Source organism: Opisthocomus hoazin, chromosome 1, assembly GCF_030867145.1.
Source record: "Opisthocomus hoazin isolate bOpiHoa1 chromosome 1, bOpiHoa1.hap1, whole genome shotgun sequence".
Taxonomy (NCBI): Eukaryota; Metazoa; Chordata; class Aves; order Opisthocomiformes; family Opisthocomidae; genus Opisthocomus; species Opisthocomus hoazin.
Window position 1 is genome coordinate 156644048 of NC_134414.1, and position 18457 is coordinate 156662504.

The 18457-nt window shown below is 44.1% G+C and overlaps 1 protein-coding gene across 2 annotated transcripts; it reads right to left on the bottom strand.

Annotated features, from left to right (window-relative positions):
* Positions 1–1393: 1393 nt before the first annotated feature.
* On the bottom strand, positions 1394–18276 carry SAMM50 (SAMM50 sorting and assembly machinery component). 2 transcript variants are annotated; one of them, XM_075443243.1, is made up of 15 exons: positions 18168–18276; positions 16055–16165; positions 14583–14684; positions 13696–13783; positions 12484–12590; positions 10582–10712; positions 10281–10368; positions 9597–9725; positions 8835–8906; positions 7655–7741; positions 5806–5876; positions 4281–4348; positions 3318–3464; positions 2320–2461; positions 1394–1604 (listed from the first exon to the last, which is right to left on the bottom strand). In XM_075443243.1, the coding sequence occupies exons 1-15, from the start codon at positions 18186–18188 to the stop codon at positions 1559–1561; spliced, it is 1410 nt and encodes a 469-aa protein (XP_075299358.1). In that variant the 5' UTR covers positions 18189–18276; the 3' UTR covers positions 1394–1558. The 2 variants fall into 2 exon arrangements, with proteins under 2 accessions (XP_075299358.1, XP_075299368.1); XM_075443253.1 differs by lacking the exon at positions 18168–18276 and adding an exon at positions 17435–17724.
* Positions 18277–18457: the final 181 nt, after the last annotated feature.

The window sequence follows — 18457 nt, forward strand, 5'->3', positions numbered from 1 at the left end:
CTTCTTAGTATCATGATTTTAATTTTGCCAACACCTAATAACAAAAAATGTCAACTTAGATGCAGGGAAAGTGGATTCTAGGTTCAGATTCTCTTAGGGTACTGACAACTCACGATTGATACTTCCACAAAAATTTAATTTGTAACTGAGTCATTAGGACCAAACTAGTGAATGATTAGTCCAAACTTATAAAAACTGGAATATACACCAAGTGACAAAACAGGAGGTCACTTTTGAGTGAAACGAGACATGTTGCCTCTCACACAGAAGCAAAGTGGGTAGTACCACATGATGACACGTCTAGACACCCCTTTTTGCAACTGCTACAAAAAGAACTGTTGGCAAGACCCAAACCAACGGCTTCACTGAGAGCATTAAAATGCTCAAAACTCCCTTCAAGTTGAGAACCCTTAACCTTTCGAAGTTGTTCCTGAATTTTAGTATATACTGTGCTAGACAGCTGACTTGAACTGTGCAATTCAGATTGTAGGAGGCGTTTATAGGTAGGTGATTTTACAACAGTGAAATATACGTGAATCAGAACATTTTGGTTCACTTACAACCCTTATTTTTCTAATATAATTTCTGATGCATAACAGAATTTTTTCAAGGTCATTTGCTCACAGAAGTTGGTGATGGAGAAAACCTGTTCCCCCTTCATTTCATAACATCACAGAATGCTTTGGGTTGGAAGGGACCTTGAGAGGTCAGCCAGCCCAGCCCCCCTGCAGTGAGCAGGGACATCTCCAACTAGATCGGGTTGCTCAGAGCCCCATCCAACCTGGCCTTGAATGTTTCCAGGGACGGGCCCTCCACTGCCTCTCCAGGCAATCCGTTCCACTGTTTCACCACCCTCATTGTAAAAAATCTCTTCCCTTATATCCAGTCTAAATCTACCCTCCTTTAGTTTAAAGCCATTGCTCCTTAGCCTACCGCAACAAGCCCTACTGAAAATATGGTCCCCATCTTTCCTACAGGCCCCCTGTAAGCACTGAAAGGCCACAATAAGGTCTCCCCGCAGCCTTCTCTTCTCCAGGCTGAACAGCCCCAGATCTCCCAGCCTGTCCTCGTGGGAGAGCTGTTCCAGCCCTCAGATCATTTTTGTGGCCTCCTCTGGCCCCGCTCCAACAGGTCCATGTCCTTCGTGTGCTGAGGATTTCCACGCCAGCCACACTCACCCTTGGTCACCCCAACACTCGTGAGACTTGTGGTGGGAAGAGTGAAGGTTGTGCAGGCCAGTGACAACCATAATCACGTGAACCTATCCAAGAGCCAATTTCTGACACAACTCTCTAATTAAGTAACAACTAATAACTAAAAGCTGTAAGTTAAAATAGCTACAATCCTACAAACATTCTCCCATCTTTCATAAGAATCAGACATGCAATGAACCTTTCAAGCATAACTTTTTAATGTAGTTTTTTGTGGAGTCTGAGAGGTAAACCACTCAGAAGTGTATCTGTATTTCAAGAAAAAGTTAGACCGGATCGAGCTATATTATAGTCTTGATTTCAATTACAGAGCACAATTTCATATACTGATGTAAAATGCTTCTGTATCATAGAAATCTGATTCCAGCTCCAAACTGAACGCCATCACATATCCTGAAAAGAAACAAATAATAAACAACATAAGTGATGCATAAGGTACTGATAAAATTAAAATAAATTCTCCCTAACCCCAAATTCCCAAGGTTTTCAAACTTTGGAAAGCTACAATTCAAATTTTAGCTGACAAAGGCTTTTTAAAATGAATGCTTTGTCAATCTGTCATTCATCTGAGTATTTACATTTGCAAAATAAAGCCCATAATTTTCAAATTGCTATTATTCATTCACGTTTCACAAGTGACAAGTAGAAGCATAATCCAACTCCTGTACAAAACACAGCATCTCACACAGTCTTCGCCGGCAAGAACAGGCCCCCCGAAGCTTTTCTATTATGTACTACGGTGCTTGCTTGGTGTAGGGTAATTGGTTGCTAACATTAATTTGTTCTCCCTTTCTCTTTACCTGTAGTTGAACTTGTCTGCATTTTTCAAGCAGAAACATTAAACTTGGTATTTATCCAATTATTTGTTTTTGGAAGGCTTAAGAAAAGCCCATGAGCTGTTTGAGTGGTCATTTCTCCTAAGAAAACAAAACCTGCCACACAGCTGCTCATACTGAGCTGAAAGAGCAGCATCAACTGCTGAAAAATCTCTAAACTGGCATGGAATGAACAAAACCTCAAGACAGCAATTCTCTCTGCCAAAACCAGATAAAAGTGCAGTAACCGTTAAGACCAGTTACTATTAAAAAAATCTGTGTAAAAAACAAACCTGTCACCAGACTGTACTCCCATGGGGAAACAGTAATTAAGTTCTAATCTAGCAATGTTTCCAAGTCGGAGCACTATTCCGGCACCATAAGACCATCGGATATACTCTGCCAGCTTCTGCAGGTGAGCTCTGGGACCATCACCTGAAACCAAAAGAGCAGAACAAGAATCAAAGTAGACTGTCAAGGTGGTCAAAGGCTAACTGGATTTTCAGAGCTAAGAGACAGACTACTTAGGAGCACCTCCTGCAGATTCATAATTTATTTACTACCCGCAACTCCCATGCATGCCACGTACACCTTGGACTCAAAGTACTGTGATTTTAGTGGGACTGCTGGTTGGTCTTCATTTCCCACTACAGAATACTTGCATGAATCTGTAAACGAGTACCAAAGACTTAACTAAAGTCTTTAGTGGATCTCTGTTAAAGTTGATTCCTCTGCTTTTCAATTGTGCACAAAGCGTTTCCCTCCCATATGGATGCCACCTCTATTCCATTAAGCGAGGCAGACATCAAATATCACTATATCCCCAAACTGACTGAACTGGTAAATGAAAAATCGTAGACTAATACCCTGAAATATATCTTGAAAAACGCTGGGGATGGAAGAAAAAAATCCAAAAGCATCAGCTACTACACCCTCATCCACACTCTGATGCCACCACTTATGTAGTTCACCCCAGAAAAAATTAGAATCCCACTAAAACATCACCTTCCAGTCTCCCTTCAGACTGCTGTATAGCCGGTGTTAATCAACTACCACACTGGTCTGCAGACATCACCCTCTCACAGATACTGCTCTTACCAGTCCAGTTCTGCAAAAACTACTGCAGTCCGTCAACTACACAAGTGAACAGCAGCAGCTTTTTGACAGGCACCAAAATATATGCCGTAAACAAACTGCTTCTGCGTAAACAGATACATAACAGCTCTCTTCTTTGTGCTTTTACATATAGAGAGAAGCAGGTTTTGTTATACACAATTCTACTAAGTCTTACCATAGTTAAGGTTGCAGAGGTTTCCAGCGTTAAGGAAGAAATGCGTTCGGAAAAGGTCTCCGAACCCTCCTCGGCCAGGCCGGAAAGGGAGAGGGGTGTAGAGATGCAAGGCGCCAGCCCAGTAGGCTTCTCCTCCCAAGTAGTCCCCTATTCAGTGAAAATGTTGGAATAAAAGCATTTACTGTGGAATATATTAAAAGAACAAGAACACATCCTGAAGTTGTTTTATACTGCACCGCTACCTCTTTTACAAGTCTTGCCACTTGCTTCTAGCTCCCTCCAACCTCATCACTATAAAGTAAAAAAATCAGCATTTACACAGTTCTTCAAACCGTCTCAGTGAATCACCCTTTCTCGTCATTCCCTCAGCCGAACAGCCCGAGGCACGCACCTACTTGGGCGTCATCAGAGACCACCTCCTGAACACCTCTGAAATACCTGCCTTACTTTTAAAAATGGGAAATCGATACAATTAGACAGTTAACTTTAAAATATACCGAGTACTGAATCCACTGACAACAGCAAGGCAGCAGCAGAGTACGGAGCAGAACTGAGGCAGCTCCCAGCTCTCCAAACCCCTCTGCTGACCAGATCACCCTTCCCCTAAGCTACCTGAACATGCGCTGCATCAGAGACTCAACGTGACTGTTGCTATAACCTTCTGGGAACTTGCTCAGCTTGAGGGCGGCTTACTAGTTAAAGTGACATACGGGGAGTGTGCAACTCCGAACTCATACTTGGTTTTCAACAGTAGTTTATGGCTTAACTAAGAACTACCAGGCTTTATTCCACTGTGAGCTAATACAGAACAAGAGATCAAAGACACAACACTTCTCAGATTGAAAGCGCAGAATGAGTACAATTATTTTTAAGCTATACAAAGCTTAAGGACAGAATCTGTTTTTTTGTTACATGCTAATATTTACAGTATTGTCAGAGGAGCGGGATTTAAAAGCTTCAGACCTTCGCTCTGGGGTCCAATGCTGTACATACTGAATCCACGCACGCTTGTTGGTCCACCAAGGTAAAACCTGGAGAATACAGTCAGATTTAGTTTAATGCTTCGCTTGAAGGACATACTTGAAAATATCTAGCCATGCGTCTAACATTGCTTTTCAGAGTTACAGGTAACTTTGTAACAGCTTTAGTAAAGTGTATTTAAAACAATACAAGAAATTTGTATATAAATACAGATCTTGATGCATTTGGAAAAAAATTCAAAATAAATGGAAATATTAAAAATACTAATCAGTCTTCCATCACTTATGAAGATCAAAACCGAAGGTTCCCCTGCACTGAAGAATCAGAATACTGTCTGATTCTGCCTGTTGTACTCATTCTGACAGAAATACTGTCGTTACGATCTATCACACGGGAAGCTGACACTTAGTATTTATTGCAAATAGATTTAAGTCTAAATGGTTCTGCTAGTGATCTTTAAACACAGGCGTCAGAGGGCAAAACTGCCTAAGAAGTCAACATAGTCACAACATGGCTTTACTTTTAAAAACCCCTGCAGCGTTGCCTATGCCTGTGCCCTGGTTTCACCTGACAGCTGGCGACGCGGCACCAGACAGCCGCTCGCTCAACCCTCCCCCTCCCCGCAGCGGCATGGGGAGGAGGGACGCACAAAAGGGGGTCTCATGGGTGGAGACAAAGGCAGTTTAATAAGACAACGAAGGAAATTCTACTACTACTACTACTGAATATGCAAAACAAACTATATACAATACAATTTTCTCACCCCCTGATGACCAAGCCACAGTCAGTCCCTGAACAGTGATCATGGAACCCCAAACTCGCAGATTTGGCAAATTTCACAAAGCTCCCAAAAAAGACCAAGCTCCCAGAAAAGTTTGAACACCCAGACAAGAGAGGATTCGAACTCAAGGAAAAGAAAACAAAGAAAAAAAAAAAAAAAAAAGGATTCCTGTGGCCTCTTTCCCCCCTCCAGCCAACCCCTGTTTATAAAGCGAGCGCGACGCCCATGGCATGGAGTATTTCCACTGGCCAGCGTGGCCATCTGCCCGGCTGTGCTCCCTCCCAGCTCCCGCACACCAGCTCATCAGCCAGACATAAGAAGCTGGGAAAAGTCCTTGATGTCACAGCAAGAACTAAAAACATCAGTGCTATCAACAGTCTTCTTGTGCCAAATCCAAAACACAGCAGCTATGGAGAAGAAAATTAACTCGATCCCAACCGCACGCAGGACAGCCCAATACAAAATTTTGCACATGGCACATACCATTTTGCAACTATAAACACTGACAGGCACAGCTACTACATAGCAAATTATAAATTTATACTACTCCAATATGAAAATCAACAACAGAAGGCCTGGTTTGAGTACTAACATTCTAGCTAACTAGAAACTTACTGTATTCTCCTCAGAACCAGAACTACTACTACTACTTCTCTACTATATGGTTTTCTTTACACATTACCTGGGTTGAGTGAAAAAAAATTAATAAACCTTTTAAAAACTTGCCTATCAGCTATACTGGATGGCTTGTCTCCAATAGGTACCAGCATTCCACCCCAAACTGATGCTGAAAAAACCTTTGGAGAGAAAAAGAAATTGTTTATTAATACTTATTACTTCATTTTCCTAAAAACAGTAAAATTTCATTGCTCAGCAAGAGGCAGAGCTCTCGCTGGTCTGACAGAAAGCTGGGGATGCTGACAGAGTGTGCATGGCTATCGCACCGTAACGGCATGTTGGGGAACTCCTGACCATTGCTGCCCTCTTCCTTTTACGCAGTGCTACGCCTTGAAAAAGCCCACGCAGCACACCAGAACCACGCGCGACTTTCGCAACAGCTAGAGGGAACACCCATCCAGCTCCTATTTTCTTATGAATTTTCATGTCTTGAAATAAGACAACACTGCTAACATTAATTACTCCTGCCAATCTTAAACCCATAGGAGGCTAAGTCCAGCAAATAGCTACCAAAAATGTACAGTTATTACCTGTCTGTAAATTAGCTTTGGAATTAAACCATGTTCTGCAACTCGCTGTATTGACATCAAACACACATACATTGTTACCGCCTGTCTACACCATAATTCTTGGGAGCCAAACCACTACAATAAATACATTTAATCCTTTGCTTGCTGCCTGGGTACCAAGCAGTACTACTGCCAGACAGCCAGACCTATTGCCAGTAACCAGGCTCAAGGTGTTAGATAATTTCTCTGATTTCACAGCACACTTCTGCTGCCTTCTGACCTGAGAGTCCCCAGATGCCACCCCGGCCATTATCAGATGTGAACTCTTTAAGTCGAGGGAGGTTCTCCTTCCCCTCTACCCTGCCCTGGTGAGGTCCCAATCTGGAGCACTGTGTCCAGTTCTGGGCTCCCCAGTTCAAGAAAGATGAAGAGCTACTGGAGAGAGTCCAGTGGAGGGCTACGAGGATGAGGAGGACACTGGAGCATCTCTTCTACGAGGAGAGGCTGAGGGAGCTGGGCTTGTTCAGCCTGGAGAAGAGAAGGCTGAGAGAGGACCTTCGAAATGCCTCTAAATATCTGCAGGGCGGGGGTCAGGAGGATGGGGCCAGACTCTGTTCAGTGGTGCCCAGCGACAGGACAAGGGTCCAAGTCTTCTAAGTGATGACGACACAGGAATTTGCTCCAAAACCACAGTCACTCCAGACCAAAGCACTAATATAAACACCACACCATAAGATCTGGGATGTGCTCTGCCTACAGGGTGGCAAGACTGGCGTTTCATAAACTTGTCACACTATCACGTCATGCGTCTTTCTTACTGCAATTTAAGTTGTTCACTGTGCACAATTATGAAGAAGTTCAACGCATTGTGGTGCAAGCTGAGTGTTGTAGTGAAATCAGCTTTCCCACTCTTGCCCAATAATTTTACACAGAAGAAATAATTACATGCTAGGACACCAAAATCAGTAGTCATATACTAATAATTTATCATGACAAAAACTAAACCAAGATTAGTCAGACTATATATAATCAGGTGAAAGAGACAGAACAAAGACTGTAAAAAGTTTTTGAAAAAAATCCCTCTTAAGGGAGATCAGAAAGAACAGACATGCCCAACATTACTTCCGAAAGGAGAACAGTTCATACTGTCAAACAGGCCACTCCTTCGAAATGGCTCCCTTCTCGAGTGACTGTGCACGGCAGGAACGTAAGGTTACAAAATAAAGAGTATTTCACTGTCAAAAAAACAAATCAAGACATCTACACCAGTCATCTTTCACTTCCATGATCTTTTTCTACTCCATGGTGAAAAACCATCACAAGACACAGATTCAATAACCTTATTTGGTAACTCAGATCAATTACTAAAATATCTTTAAAAGAATTACCGAATCCCAGAGAAGTTGCTTATTCAACTGAAATTCAAAATCCTCTTTTAGAAAGCTCACGTCTCCACCTGTATAGCCAGCCAGCTCCTGCAAAGACATCAGTTTATGAAAGTTGTAACAGATTTTACACATTTTTGCCCTCTAGAAGTTCATCATGTCTGCATCAGCAGTGCTTTCTGTACAAGAATGGCAGACTTAGTGCTATGGAGAGACCACGGAATTTTGGAGCAATGAAAAAGCATGCATGACCCTCAGAACAACGAGATTCAATTTCCTCCTCCAAATAGTAAACCAAGGTATTGCTGTAACTCATTTTGCAAATGACAGCGAAATAGAAGGGAGCTGAAAAATTCAGGACCCAAAAAATTCAGGACCCGAAATAAAAACTCTTACTGTACTTACCTAGACCCACAAAGATTTCACACGTACTAAAGCAGGGCTGAAGAACCAGCCAGGCAGCTGCACTACACCAGCGACAGTTGAAAACAAAAGCGAAGTGACTGACTTGGCGCTAGAAGCAGCGTCCAACAAACGACGTGTTAACCAAACCCCGACTGTAACCACCTTTCGCACTCAGAGTGGTTCAGAGCTGCTCACAGGAACACCAGCACTTCTGGTACCGACGACATTTCAAAGCAGTCTGCTTCTGAAGCACTGCAGACGTTAATGCGTCTCACGCACTGACCCATACAGCAGAGAAGGCAGCTTTTCTAAAAGCCAGAGTGAAAACCATTTCCATGCCAAAAAGGTAAGCGTATGCCTTTGAGAGCTATTGTTACCCAGTCTTTAATTTTTAATTCTAAGACTTACAAACTCTGTAAGTGGCAACAGGACCATGGTCTGGTACTCCTACGTTACAGTGTTAGAAAACAAGGACTAATACTTACTGTAACGTGTAAACACTATCCCTGACAGTATATCTCAGCTAATAAATAATTTAACGCTAACGGTGAGCCGAAATGGCCGTGCTGTTTGACCAACGGTATACAAATGAAACTTTGCCACCATAAAAAAGGTTTTGTGATTTTGAAAGGCACACACTGTAAAGATAAAAAGTAAATACTGACCATCACTGTCTCCCAGTCAATTTATGATTAATATCTAACTTCAGACATTTTTAACACTACTCAAACACACTTCTAGATAAAATCCAGTAAGAGCGTACATGATTTAACACTACCTGATTAATTTTCAGCAAAGCACCTCGTCTTGGCAGGATTGAAGAGTTCCGGGAATCAATCACCATAGCATGCTGAAAAGAATCAAACAATTGTTTTTAGGTTCTCATCTCTGTTGAATACCACAGAGGGACACTATTATTTTCCTTCAAAAACTGTGCACGCAGTGGAAGACAGCTCCAGCTCAGGCTAGTGTAGATCCATGGATTTGGGAACAATGTACCTACAGACTAACTTGGTTCTGACTTTAGAAGCCACATCAAATATATATATATATATATATATATTTACACCTTTTAGCCATGATACACACCAAAACCATAGCAGCAACGATGCCCCAGTGTAAATCACCAGTTTTGTGACAGTAACCTGCAAACAGTTTATCTCCTACAATTTGTAAGCCACAAGTTAAAGATGACAAGTGACCAAAAACTGGTATATGAACGCGTGTTTAGAAAGGGCACAGCAACTGTAGGATGAGGAAATTTACTGCTCCTGTCTTCTACACAACAAGACAGTCCTGCAAAGAGAGACAGAGGATGACCCTGCAGGAAGAACCAGGCAGCCGAGGCAGCCGTCCAAACGCAGCAGTCAACCATGAAAGGATGTTTTCTGCTTGGAGCTCCTGGATGACTCTGAATGACCAAACACAGCAAAAGACGGCTGCAGTAAAACACACCACAAAAAGCTCCTTTGGCATCACTCGTAGGTACTAAATGACACAAAATAATGTGTTTAAAGTAATTGTCAGGAAAAAGCCTTACAGAGAGAGAAGACTTCAGAGAGTGTCCACTTTCTTCTCGAACGGAGAAGGATGCTGTTCTAGCAAGGCAGCCAAGCTCTCTCCACACACCCTCCCACTTCAGTGTATGGTTGGTCTTCCACATTGGAAACTACAAATAAAGAATTGAGTAAGACAGGAAAAAATTTTTGCTACAAGACTGAAATCAATATTTCCCTGAAAAATCTTTCTCTCTAAAGTTTATTTATGCACGATTCTATGCTTTTTCTTTCTAAATTTCTTGGATCAGAGACAAAGCCTTTTTCATTTCAGAGTAATGCTAATTCTGCTCCAGCCAAGCGAGTTTCTCCAAATAGGTGCACACTACTTCATCCATCCCAAACAAAAAATATCTTGAATTGTGCTGATATAGTGAGTTAGGCAATCAGCTGCCCCTCTGAAATGATACTTTAAACATTAAAAAGCTGGAGAAAAACACATTGGTATTTTTATATGGCCAAAATAAGATTGAATTCTAACAAAACGACTAAGGTATGTTACCTCTCTCATTTAAAAATTGTTCATCTCTTTGAAATAATGACAGGGTACTCCTGTGCACAGTGTTTCAATCCTTAAAAAAGTAAACCAAGTATTTGCGAAAGCCAGTTGTGACCTGAATTAAATGCAAATAAAGCATGTGTTCCACGAACGCTTGTGCTACACTTACGTTGAGCTCCGTCGATATTCCTCTATCAGTTTCGCGCAGAGAGCTCCAAGGGAACTGTCCAGTTACTTTATAGAGGTTCACTGAAAAACTGCAACACAACATTACTGGTGGGTTTGAAAGTGAAACTGTTTAAGTAGGTGGAGTTTCAAATTTTCAGAAAAACTTCAGAAGCCAGCTCTGCTACATTATTAACAGACCCTCAGCAAAGGAATAAATTTAATTATTACTCAGTTAAAGATCTTATTGATTGTTTTATATTCCTTCGCTAAAATAAAAAAGTCCTCAAAAATGCATCTCCTACTTTCTTTCAAAGTTTCCAGGCTGTGGTTTGAAGAATGACAGGCCGTACGAAGTTTCCTTGGTTCCGTAGGAGAACTGGAAGGTCACCTTTTCTGCACGCCCAAAGAGATTTGGGAACTTGAGCCCAAGCACCTACGGAAAATAAAAACCCCCAACAGCATTTCATGTGGTTTGCTGTGCTGCATCTTCATTGTATGCTGAAGACAAACATATCTACCATGAGAATGAGAAATGAAAACATTAAATATAGTTGTAACTGAACGTGTTTCTTTTAAGTCAGGCTTCTCTTTCACTGGCAGCAAAAGCCATCACAACAGCACTAGTCACAGTTAACCACCCAATTTTTATTGCTGTCTGGGAGCTACTGACTTCATCCGCATTCTCACCCCTGTATCTGTGTTTTGAGTAACAAGCTGCTTTTGCAATCAGCCTCGACAGCAGGGCAGCACACCAGCACAATTCGCCAGAAACCAGTTAAACCTTTTGCCCGTGCTGGCACAAATCCCTTGCGTCCCTTTGGCAGCGCTTGGCCCTCTGGCAGCAAGGACAGAGCAGGTTTCCTCCAAGCCCAGACGCCACCAGGACTCTTCTACTGTTGTGTGTTCTGTTCTAAAAGAACGTAAAAAAGCTACCAAACCCTGCCTGCCTTTGTCTAACAGCTATTGGCAGCAAATCAGCCACCCGAACTTTGTGGTGACGGCTACTACGCAATTATCCAGCTAACCAGAAACCACTAACCCAAAGGGCTATTACTATGAAATGTTATATGTGTCGGCTTCAGGTGAATTCAACAGATTAAATGTCAAAACTACCTAACTCTTAAGGAAACGTAATCTCTACTGCCAATACCAGTGTCTACCAGTCATGCTTTTATATCATCCAAACGTTTTACTTCTCTGCAACAAATTAAAATCAAATGGAGGGGGGCGTCGAGTACAAAAAGAGAAACCACAGCAGCTTTCAGACTGCTTTAAAATGCGCTGGCACCAACCGGGAGGATTCCCCTTCGGTTTCAGTCAGGCCCCGACAGCGTGGACACCGACCTCAGCCGCAGAGCTGCACAAGCAGCTCTCCGCTCGCCGAGTCCTTATCCCCCCTGCGCGTGCAAAACACCATCACCTGAGTCATGCACGTTATCCAGGTTAAAAATACCCCTGCTCAGAAAAGGATGAGTCCCTTGATCTGGCTTATCCACCAGCCCCAGGCGCAGCGGCACGGCGGCAGGAGAAGGCAGAACGGGTGCAGGAACGAGCACCTGCAAGCACGCGCTACCGACAGCAGCACTGCTGCTCCCAGGACATCAACAGAACCGCAGCACGGCTGTCACTTTGTCTGCCAACTGCTAAGTATTTTTCACACAACATTTTCATCTGATGCCTCCTTAATTGAATCAACTGGAAACAAGCGCCGCAGTTTGTACGGTTCTGGAAAACCTTGCATTTTGCTGTCCGGAATAACCGGCACTGGGCTAAAACAGTGAAAACCAAGAACAACTTCCATGTCAAACATAGAGCATTGCGACTGAGAGGAAAAACACTTTAAATAGATCTCATAGAAACTAAATGCCAAACTCCTCACTAACCTCTCCAGTAGATAAAGTGTCTTAAATATTGTCAAGAAATAATTTAAGTAACTTTAAGAACTGAAAAATTAACATACTCATTTGGAAGGTACAGCATTCTCCCCTAGCTCAAAATAGGCTTTTGCTGAATGAAAGCCTGACTAATACAAAGGCTCTTTAGAGACAAAGGTCTGGCAAAGCCTTCGTAAAGCTGGATCAAGAAAATAATTTGGCCTGGATCAAGTCCTCACTTATTTAATCACCGAATTCCTTGCTAGGTTTGAGACATGAAAGCAAGAGGACTATCAAAAGGAATTAATAACTACTTGAAATAATCCATACCATACTGCCTTCATTGTTGCCAACCATAGTATTGTAGCTTCCAGTCAGTCTTCTCAATTCCGTCACCTCAAAGGTTACATCCAAACCATTCGGAAGGGCATCATCTCCTGCATAAACAAACAAACCAACCGACAAACTTATCTCTACAGAGCTACTGAAAAAAAATGCAGACAGAAGATGACTTGAATCATTTGAAAACTGCTTGAATTAGATAAGAACAGTCTACATTACAGAGAAAACTGGCTTGAGAAAACAATGTCGTTTGGACATGAGTGCAGAACTGGGCTCAATCACAGCATGGCTGGCTTCAATCATCAACGTGTTCGTTTAATTATGACATAGTAACATTTGTTTGTTACCAACCCACTAAAAGCAAAGATGCATGCAAATTCTTGCACTAGAATAAACAGAAATTCAAAGTGGTCCGGGCATGGTGAGAACAGCGTCCCTAGGGTCCCCAGGGCAGTGCTCTCGGCACCCTGTGGGTAAATGCTCAACAACAGAAACCGCCCGGTTCCCGCAGGGCTCTGGCCACGGCGGCTGTTCCGAACGACAGCTGCCAAGGGTACCCAGTTCTGCTTGAAGCCAAGGGGACAGCATCCCACCGCCAGCTACCTGCGGGACTGCACTGCCGTTCCTTCCAGTACCACAGCTTCCCTCTGCCGGCAGGAGCAGCCAGGAGTCCGAACAGCACCCACCAGCGCGCGAACGCCAGCTGAGCCTCACTGCCCCACACACGCTGTACGCCCATTTTTAACCACAAGCACCGAGACGGGTACAACCATTTCCTTAAGCACCAGGGATGCGCAGATACAACGTCAGTTACGTGACGTGTCACACACGGAAGCACGGGACACATTTCCAAGCTTTTCCTCAAGCGTTCCTCCGAAACTTTGGATTAAGGCTTGCGTACTGTGAAGTATTTTAGTGCTGGAAATTCACTCATTTTTGCGTGTGTACAAGTAATATTTATATATACACACTTCTACACACAACATGCAAACACGTCTTTTTCATAAGGATAACGGATGTAGACACATTCGTATGTCTGGCACACCTACAAGTACATCTAAAAATATATAAAGGTATATGAGTAAGTTCTATACACTAAAAATCTCCAACCTGTTGCACAGGGAAATACATACATTACAGGTATACGTATGCCCACACGTGTATGAGGAGAAAGCTGGGGATTAATGAGGCAATACATACCCTGACATGTATCAATCAGAACCTCCACCTGTCTGAAGATTCCTAGACGAAGCAGCTTTTCACGAGCTTCATGCGATTTTCTCATCACCTACAGGACGAGATAGGTAGCTCAGTCTTTCATGTTATCAAAAAATAACTACAATATGATAGTTAAAATGCAGCAAAGTCATACAATATTCACAGACTTTGTATACGAAGACACATATATGCGCCTTCAAGGCGGATCACAACCACTTTAGCACTTGAATCTGTAAAGAAATAAATCAAACCCAGAGCATACGGCTCAATTCCTGCCTTCTGTTAGCTTGCATCCTAATTCTTCTAATATTTAAACCTATTATTCAAATATGCTTCAGCACTTAAAACCTACACACCTATTTACAGGGCCCATGCTTTTCACAAAAAAAACCCAAACACCCCAATCTGTTTAAATTTAGACCAATTTACAGGTCTAGTTGCCAGTCACACTCCAGCAGGAATCACCACCTACAAAGTGCAAGGACATACGGTCTAACTCACACTTTGATCCGCTGTGGGGACTGGCATCAGTTGTCTGTGCTGAGATACAACCGTTTATCTTAGCCACTTTGACAGAAGTTGTCACCTACACAGTCAGCAATTCTCAGATGGAAAGAGTGAAGCTGAAAAAGTGATCTGAGAGTAACTGTTTGTCACCTCACAACATCTTTAAGCTGAATGCATCAGAAAATACAGTATCTGCCAGTATTTCATATTGAAGTTTGGCTTCCATATCACAAGATCAGAATCATCACAAAACTCAACGAAGTCGCCCCACGTCTGAAGGGAGCAGCCCAAAGCAGGAAAAAGCGAGAAAATGGTCACCTGAGTTTTTAAACAGTAGGTTTGATAGTCACCACAGTACTTACATCAATGAGATTTTTAGCCTTGAACACATCAGCGATTTCATACATGATAATGTCATCTTTGGTCCTTCCGAGCCCATCGAAGTGCACGTGCTGAACCACCACCTGAACAGAGCAGACGTTTAAACACAAATATTGAACTGGGATCTAACAATGAGTATCAAAATGACCACTGCGCTGTTGTCCAAGTGAAAAACCCTGAAGCTTCCTAGGCTGGTTACTGCTAGCCTACGTTATCAGAAATTAATGTTATCTACAATTCTGGAAAGTTGTTCCCTTAACACGAAAATGAAAGAAAATAGAGCTCTAACACTAACCAAATCCTGGCTGCAGCAGAAGAGGCAGTAACGGACTGCAGCTGCTGAGATTTGATTGACAAGAGTTGTATGGACAAGGACGTCACTGCAGAAGCCACACTGAGTTATTAAGCCACACAAGACAAAACCTGTAGTCAGTCGTAGTTAGCTCTTTCTTGTATCAGCTACACATAAGCAAAGAGTTACAATAAAAACAAAAAAAAACTTACAAGCCATAAATATTTAAACTCTAACTATTAAAATTATTACTACCACTGGAGCGTTGTACTTTAAAATGTGTATTAAGAACACCACCATTATAAGGTTTTATATTTTCTTAAAATCATTCACCTTGTTATATACCCATCTGAGATAAATTTATCTTCAGATCACAACACCCTCCCGGTCAGCCGGTACAAATGGACTACAGTGATTGCATTTCCCTTAGTTTTCCAAACTTTTCAGTCTATTATAATTTTATGGGTGTCCAAAAATAATAATCTGCAAAGCTTTCATGTATTCACATATAATAAAACAGCAGCAGAAGAGCAACCCAGCATTACTTCAAATTGCTGAAAAAAACCCCTATCAGAATATATAAATCACGAGCTAAATAAAAACCAAATGTTATTACCAAGCTTCTAGAGAGGATGACTCTGAGTACTGCAAGAGAAAAGAAATCTTTAATAAAAACTAAGATAGTGCATGATATCTCACCCCTCTACCATGGCTAAACAGATTACAGGGCAAGACAAGACACACTCTCACAGGTGAAACATTAAAAAAAAAAAAAATGACCATCCTCTGCTGAAGTCAGCATTTCTCTTAGTAACCTAATTCAGGTGGGGGCACTTTGTCCTAACCTGGCTAGCACTGCACTGCAGCAGACTGAGGGCAGCTGCTTGGTTTGCTCCCAACCAGCAATCTCTTAGGAGAGAGAGGGGAAAGCAGCATCTGGCAACAGGTCTCTCAGCTCAGAGCTGAATTTTAATAACAACTCCTACGGGAGGGAGAAAAAGAACAGGAACCCGACAACATCTGATGAAATTCACAGAACTAAATTTAACTTTTTCACATCTCAAGCCACAGTTCAGAAAGCTCCCTTGGTAGAAATAAGCAAGCAAGGGTGCCAAGACATTCCTCTTCAGGAAAAAATCCGGATGCTGTTCAGGTACTCACATCTTTGTTTTCCAGAATTTCCTGCTTGGCCTCGGGTTCAACTTCAACCAGTTCAGCTTCCTCTCCCAGGGCACCAAAGTCTGGCCCACCCATGGGAAGAGGCTCCAAACTCTGAAAGCACACAAGAAAACCTCTTTGAATATGGCACATGGCTATGCGATTTACACCCTTCACAAAGGAAAAAGGCTACGGTTCCTGACACTGTGCTCATCAGATCCTACAGGAAAAAAGCAACAGAGAAGAATTCAAATGGGGGGACTGCCAGCACGCTTGTTACCTACCTGCTGGCTGAAACTTCTAATAAAAGCTGAATAGCGTCCACGTTGAATGATTTCTCAAAAGTACTCTGCACTCTTCCAAAAATAACCTTATTTTTAAGGGATGCTTCCTGTGCTAAAGATGAATGCTACCTTCTTAGTACAAAAATCAGGGTGTCACTACTTAGTCTGGCTTTTTTTGGGGGGAGAGGAGCATGAATGTTGAACAATGAAAAAAAACAAAAGGTGTTTTCAGCATGTTACTTTGCTTTTCAGATATTTATAAGCTTTTCTACTTTAATCTTTCTTTTACAAGCATCCTTCCAAGTAATGCTCAAGGACCTCAGGCCCTGTCCATCAGAGGTGAACACCTTCATCCACACGGTTTCCAGCACAGCATGGCTTTATTCACCACACCCGAAGGAGTCCCAAAACAAGGCTCCTCTGAAGAGAACGGACTCCAGCACGAGCGAACAGAGGGCTACCTGCAAGAGCAGAGGTCGCCGCCCGAGAACTCGGTACCTCTACTTTTAGTCTGAAGTCACTGACACAGCACTTGCCGCGTTATTTATGGCCAGCTGTTTTGCTGGAATAGTAAACGGCTGCTGCCTGTCAGAATCAAGTTAAACGAAGACAGAATCCCCTCTCACTCCCCATAACTTTGAAGCAAACATGGAACACTCTCTATCCACGCAGTGCTGAACACCAGTTTATACTGCAGATGGATATAAAACCAGGAATATGAGGAAAAAAAATCTGAAACAGAACTTAAGTTAGTGATGGCAATTAGATACTCTGGAGCCTTAACAGTCCCCTGCAGCAGCACATTCCTCATTCTAATTAAACACTGTAAAAGCCCGCTGGCTCTCAACAGGCTCGCAGCAAAGAGGTCTGCTACCTGGGATCTTGAGGAATCACCCAGATCATTCTTAGCTCCCAGACAGGTCAGTCCCTCATTAATCACACCTAAATTATCTACGCCAGCTTTGAGCACCCCTACGCAGGCTCCCCATGGTTCCTTTCAGGGGAAAGCAGTTTAAGCCAAATTCACCAGGTGTTTCACCAAACGGGCTTCAGATTTGCACGGTGGTTCCTCTGCTTTACAGTCCAGGGCAGCACTCACCTCTTCTGCCCTGCGCGCTGGTGTTCTCACAGCCCGACCTCGCACGGCTCTCACGCCCCTCCACAGAGCAGAATGCGCCGGAGTGCATCTAAAATTCCCCCCACAGATGCCCCTCTAGCGAAGCCCCGAGGCACGCAGGATTCACGCCCTCCCGCAGCATTTCAGAGCCGACGCAACCTTCTGCTCTGAGATTCTTTCCTCAGGTTTGCGCTTTTGTACGGCCGCTACTTCCCGTCCCACCACCACAAACACCTCCGTCTTCACCCTGCAGCTCTAAGCAGACGTATGCGGATCTGGGGATTCACGCTTCTGCTCAGGGGGATCTCCAGGGGGAAGGGGAAAGGAAGGGGGGGAAGGAAGGAAAACAAAACGAAGGGGGGAAGGAAAGGAAAGGGAAGGGGGAAAAGGAAAAGGAACGAGAAAAGGAAGGGGGAGGGGAGAGGTCTCAGCCCCAGCGCCGGGACGGCGGCAGCGGATCCCGCCCGGCCGGGCCCCTTCCCCGTCCCCTCCCGCCCGCCCGCCGCCAGCCGGGCCCGGCGCACCGGAGCCCCCGATCCCGGTCCCGGCCACGCGGCGCCCGGAGAAGAAGCGCGGCCGGCGCCCGCCCCGGGCCCGGCCCGAAGGTCGCACGTCCGTGCCCCCCCCTCGGCGACCTTCGGGCCGGGCCCGGGGCGGGCGCCGGCCGCTGGACCAGGCCTCGGGCGGGCCCCTCCCGCTGCCCCGCGGCGCTCACCCGCGCGTGCACGGTGCCCATGGCGGGGCGGCGGCGGCCGGGGGCGGCCGGGCCTGTGGCGCTCAAGGCCGCAGCACGGGGGCGGCCATGACAGGCAGCCCCGCCCCGGCTCCCATTGGCCAGAGGCGCGGGAAGAGGCGGGGCGGAGCCTGCGCGCCCCGGATGCGGCCCCCCCGAGAGCCGCGCATGCGCAGTCGGGAGCGGTGGGAGGGGACCTTGTTGGGGGAAGCCCGCGTCTGAAAGCCCGCGAAAAGTTCACGTTGTGAATTAATTACAACGGTTCGTTAGCA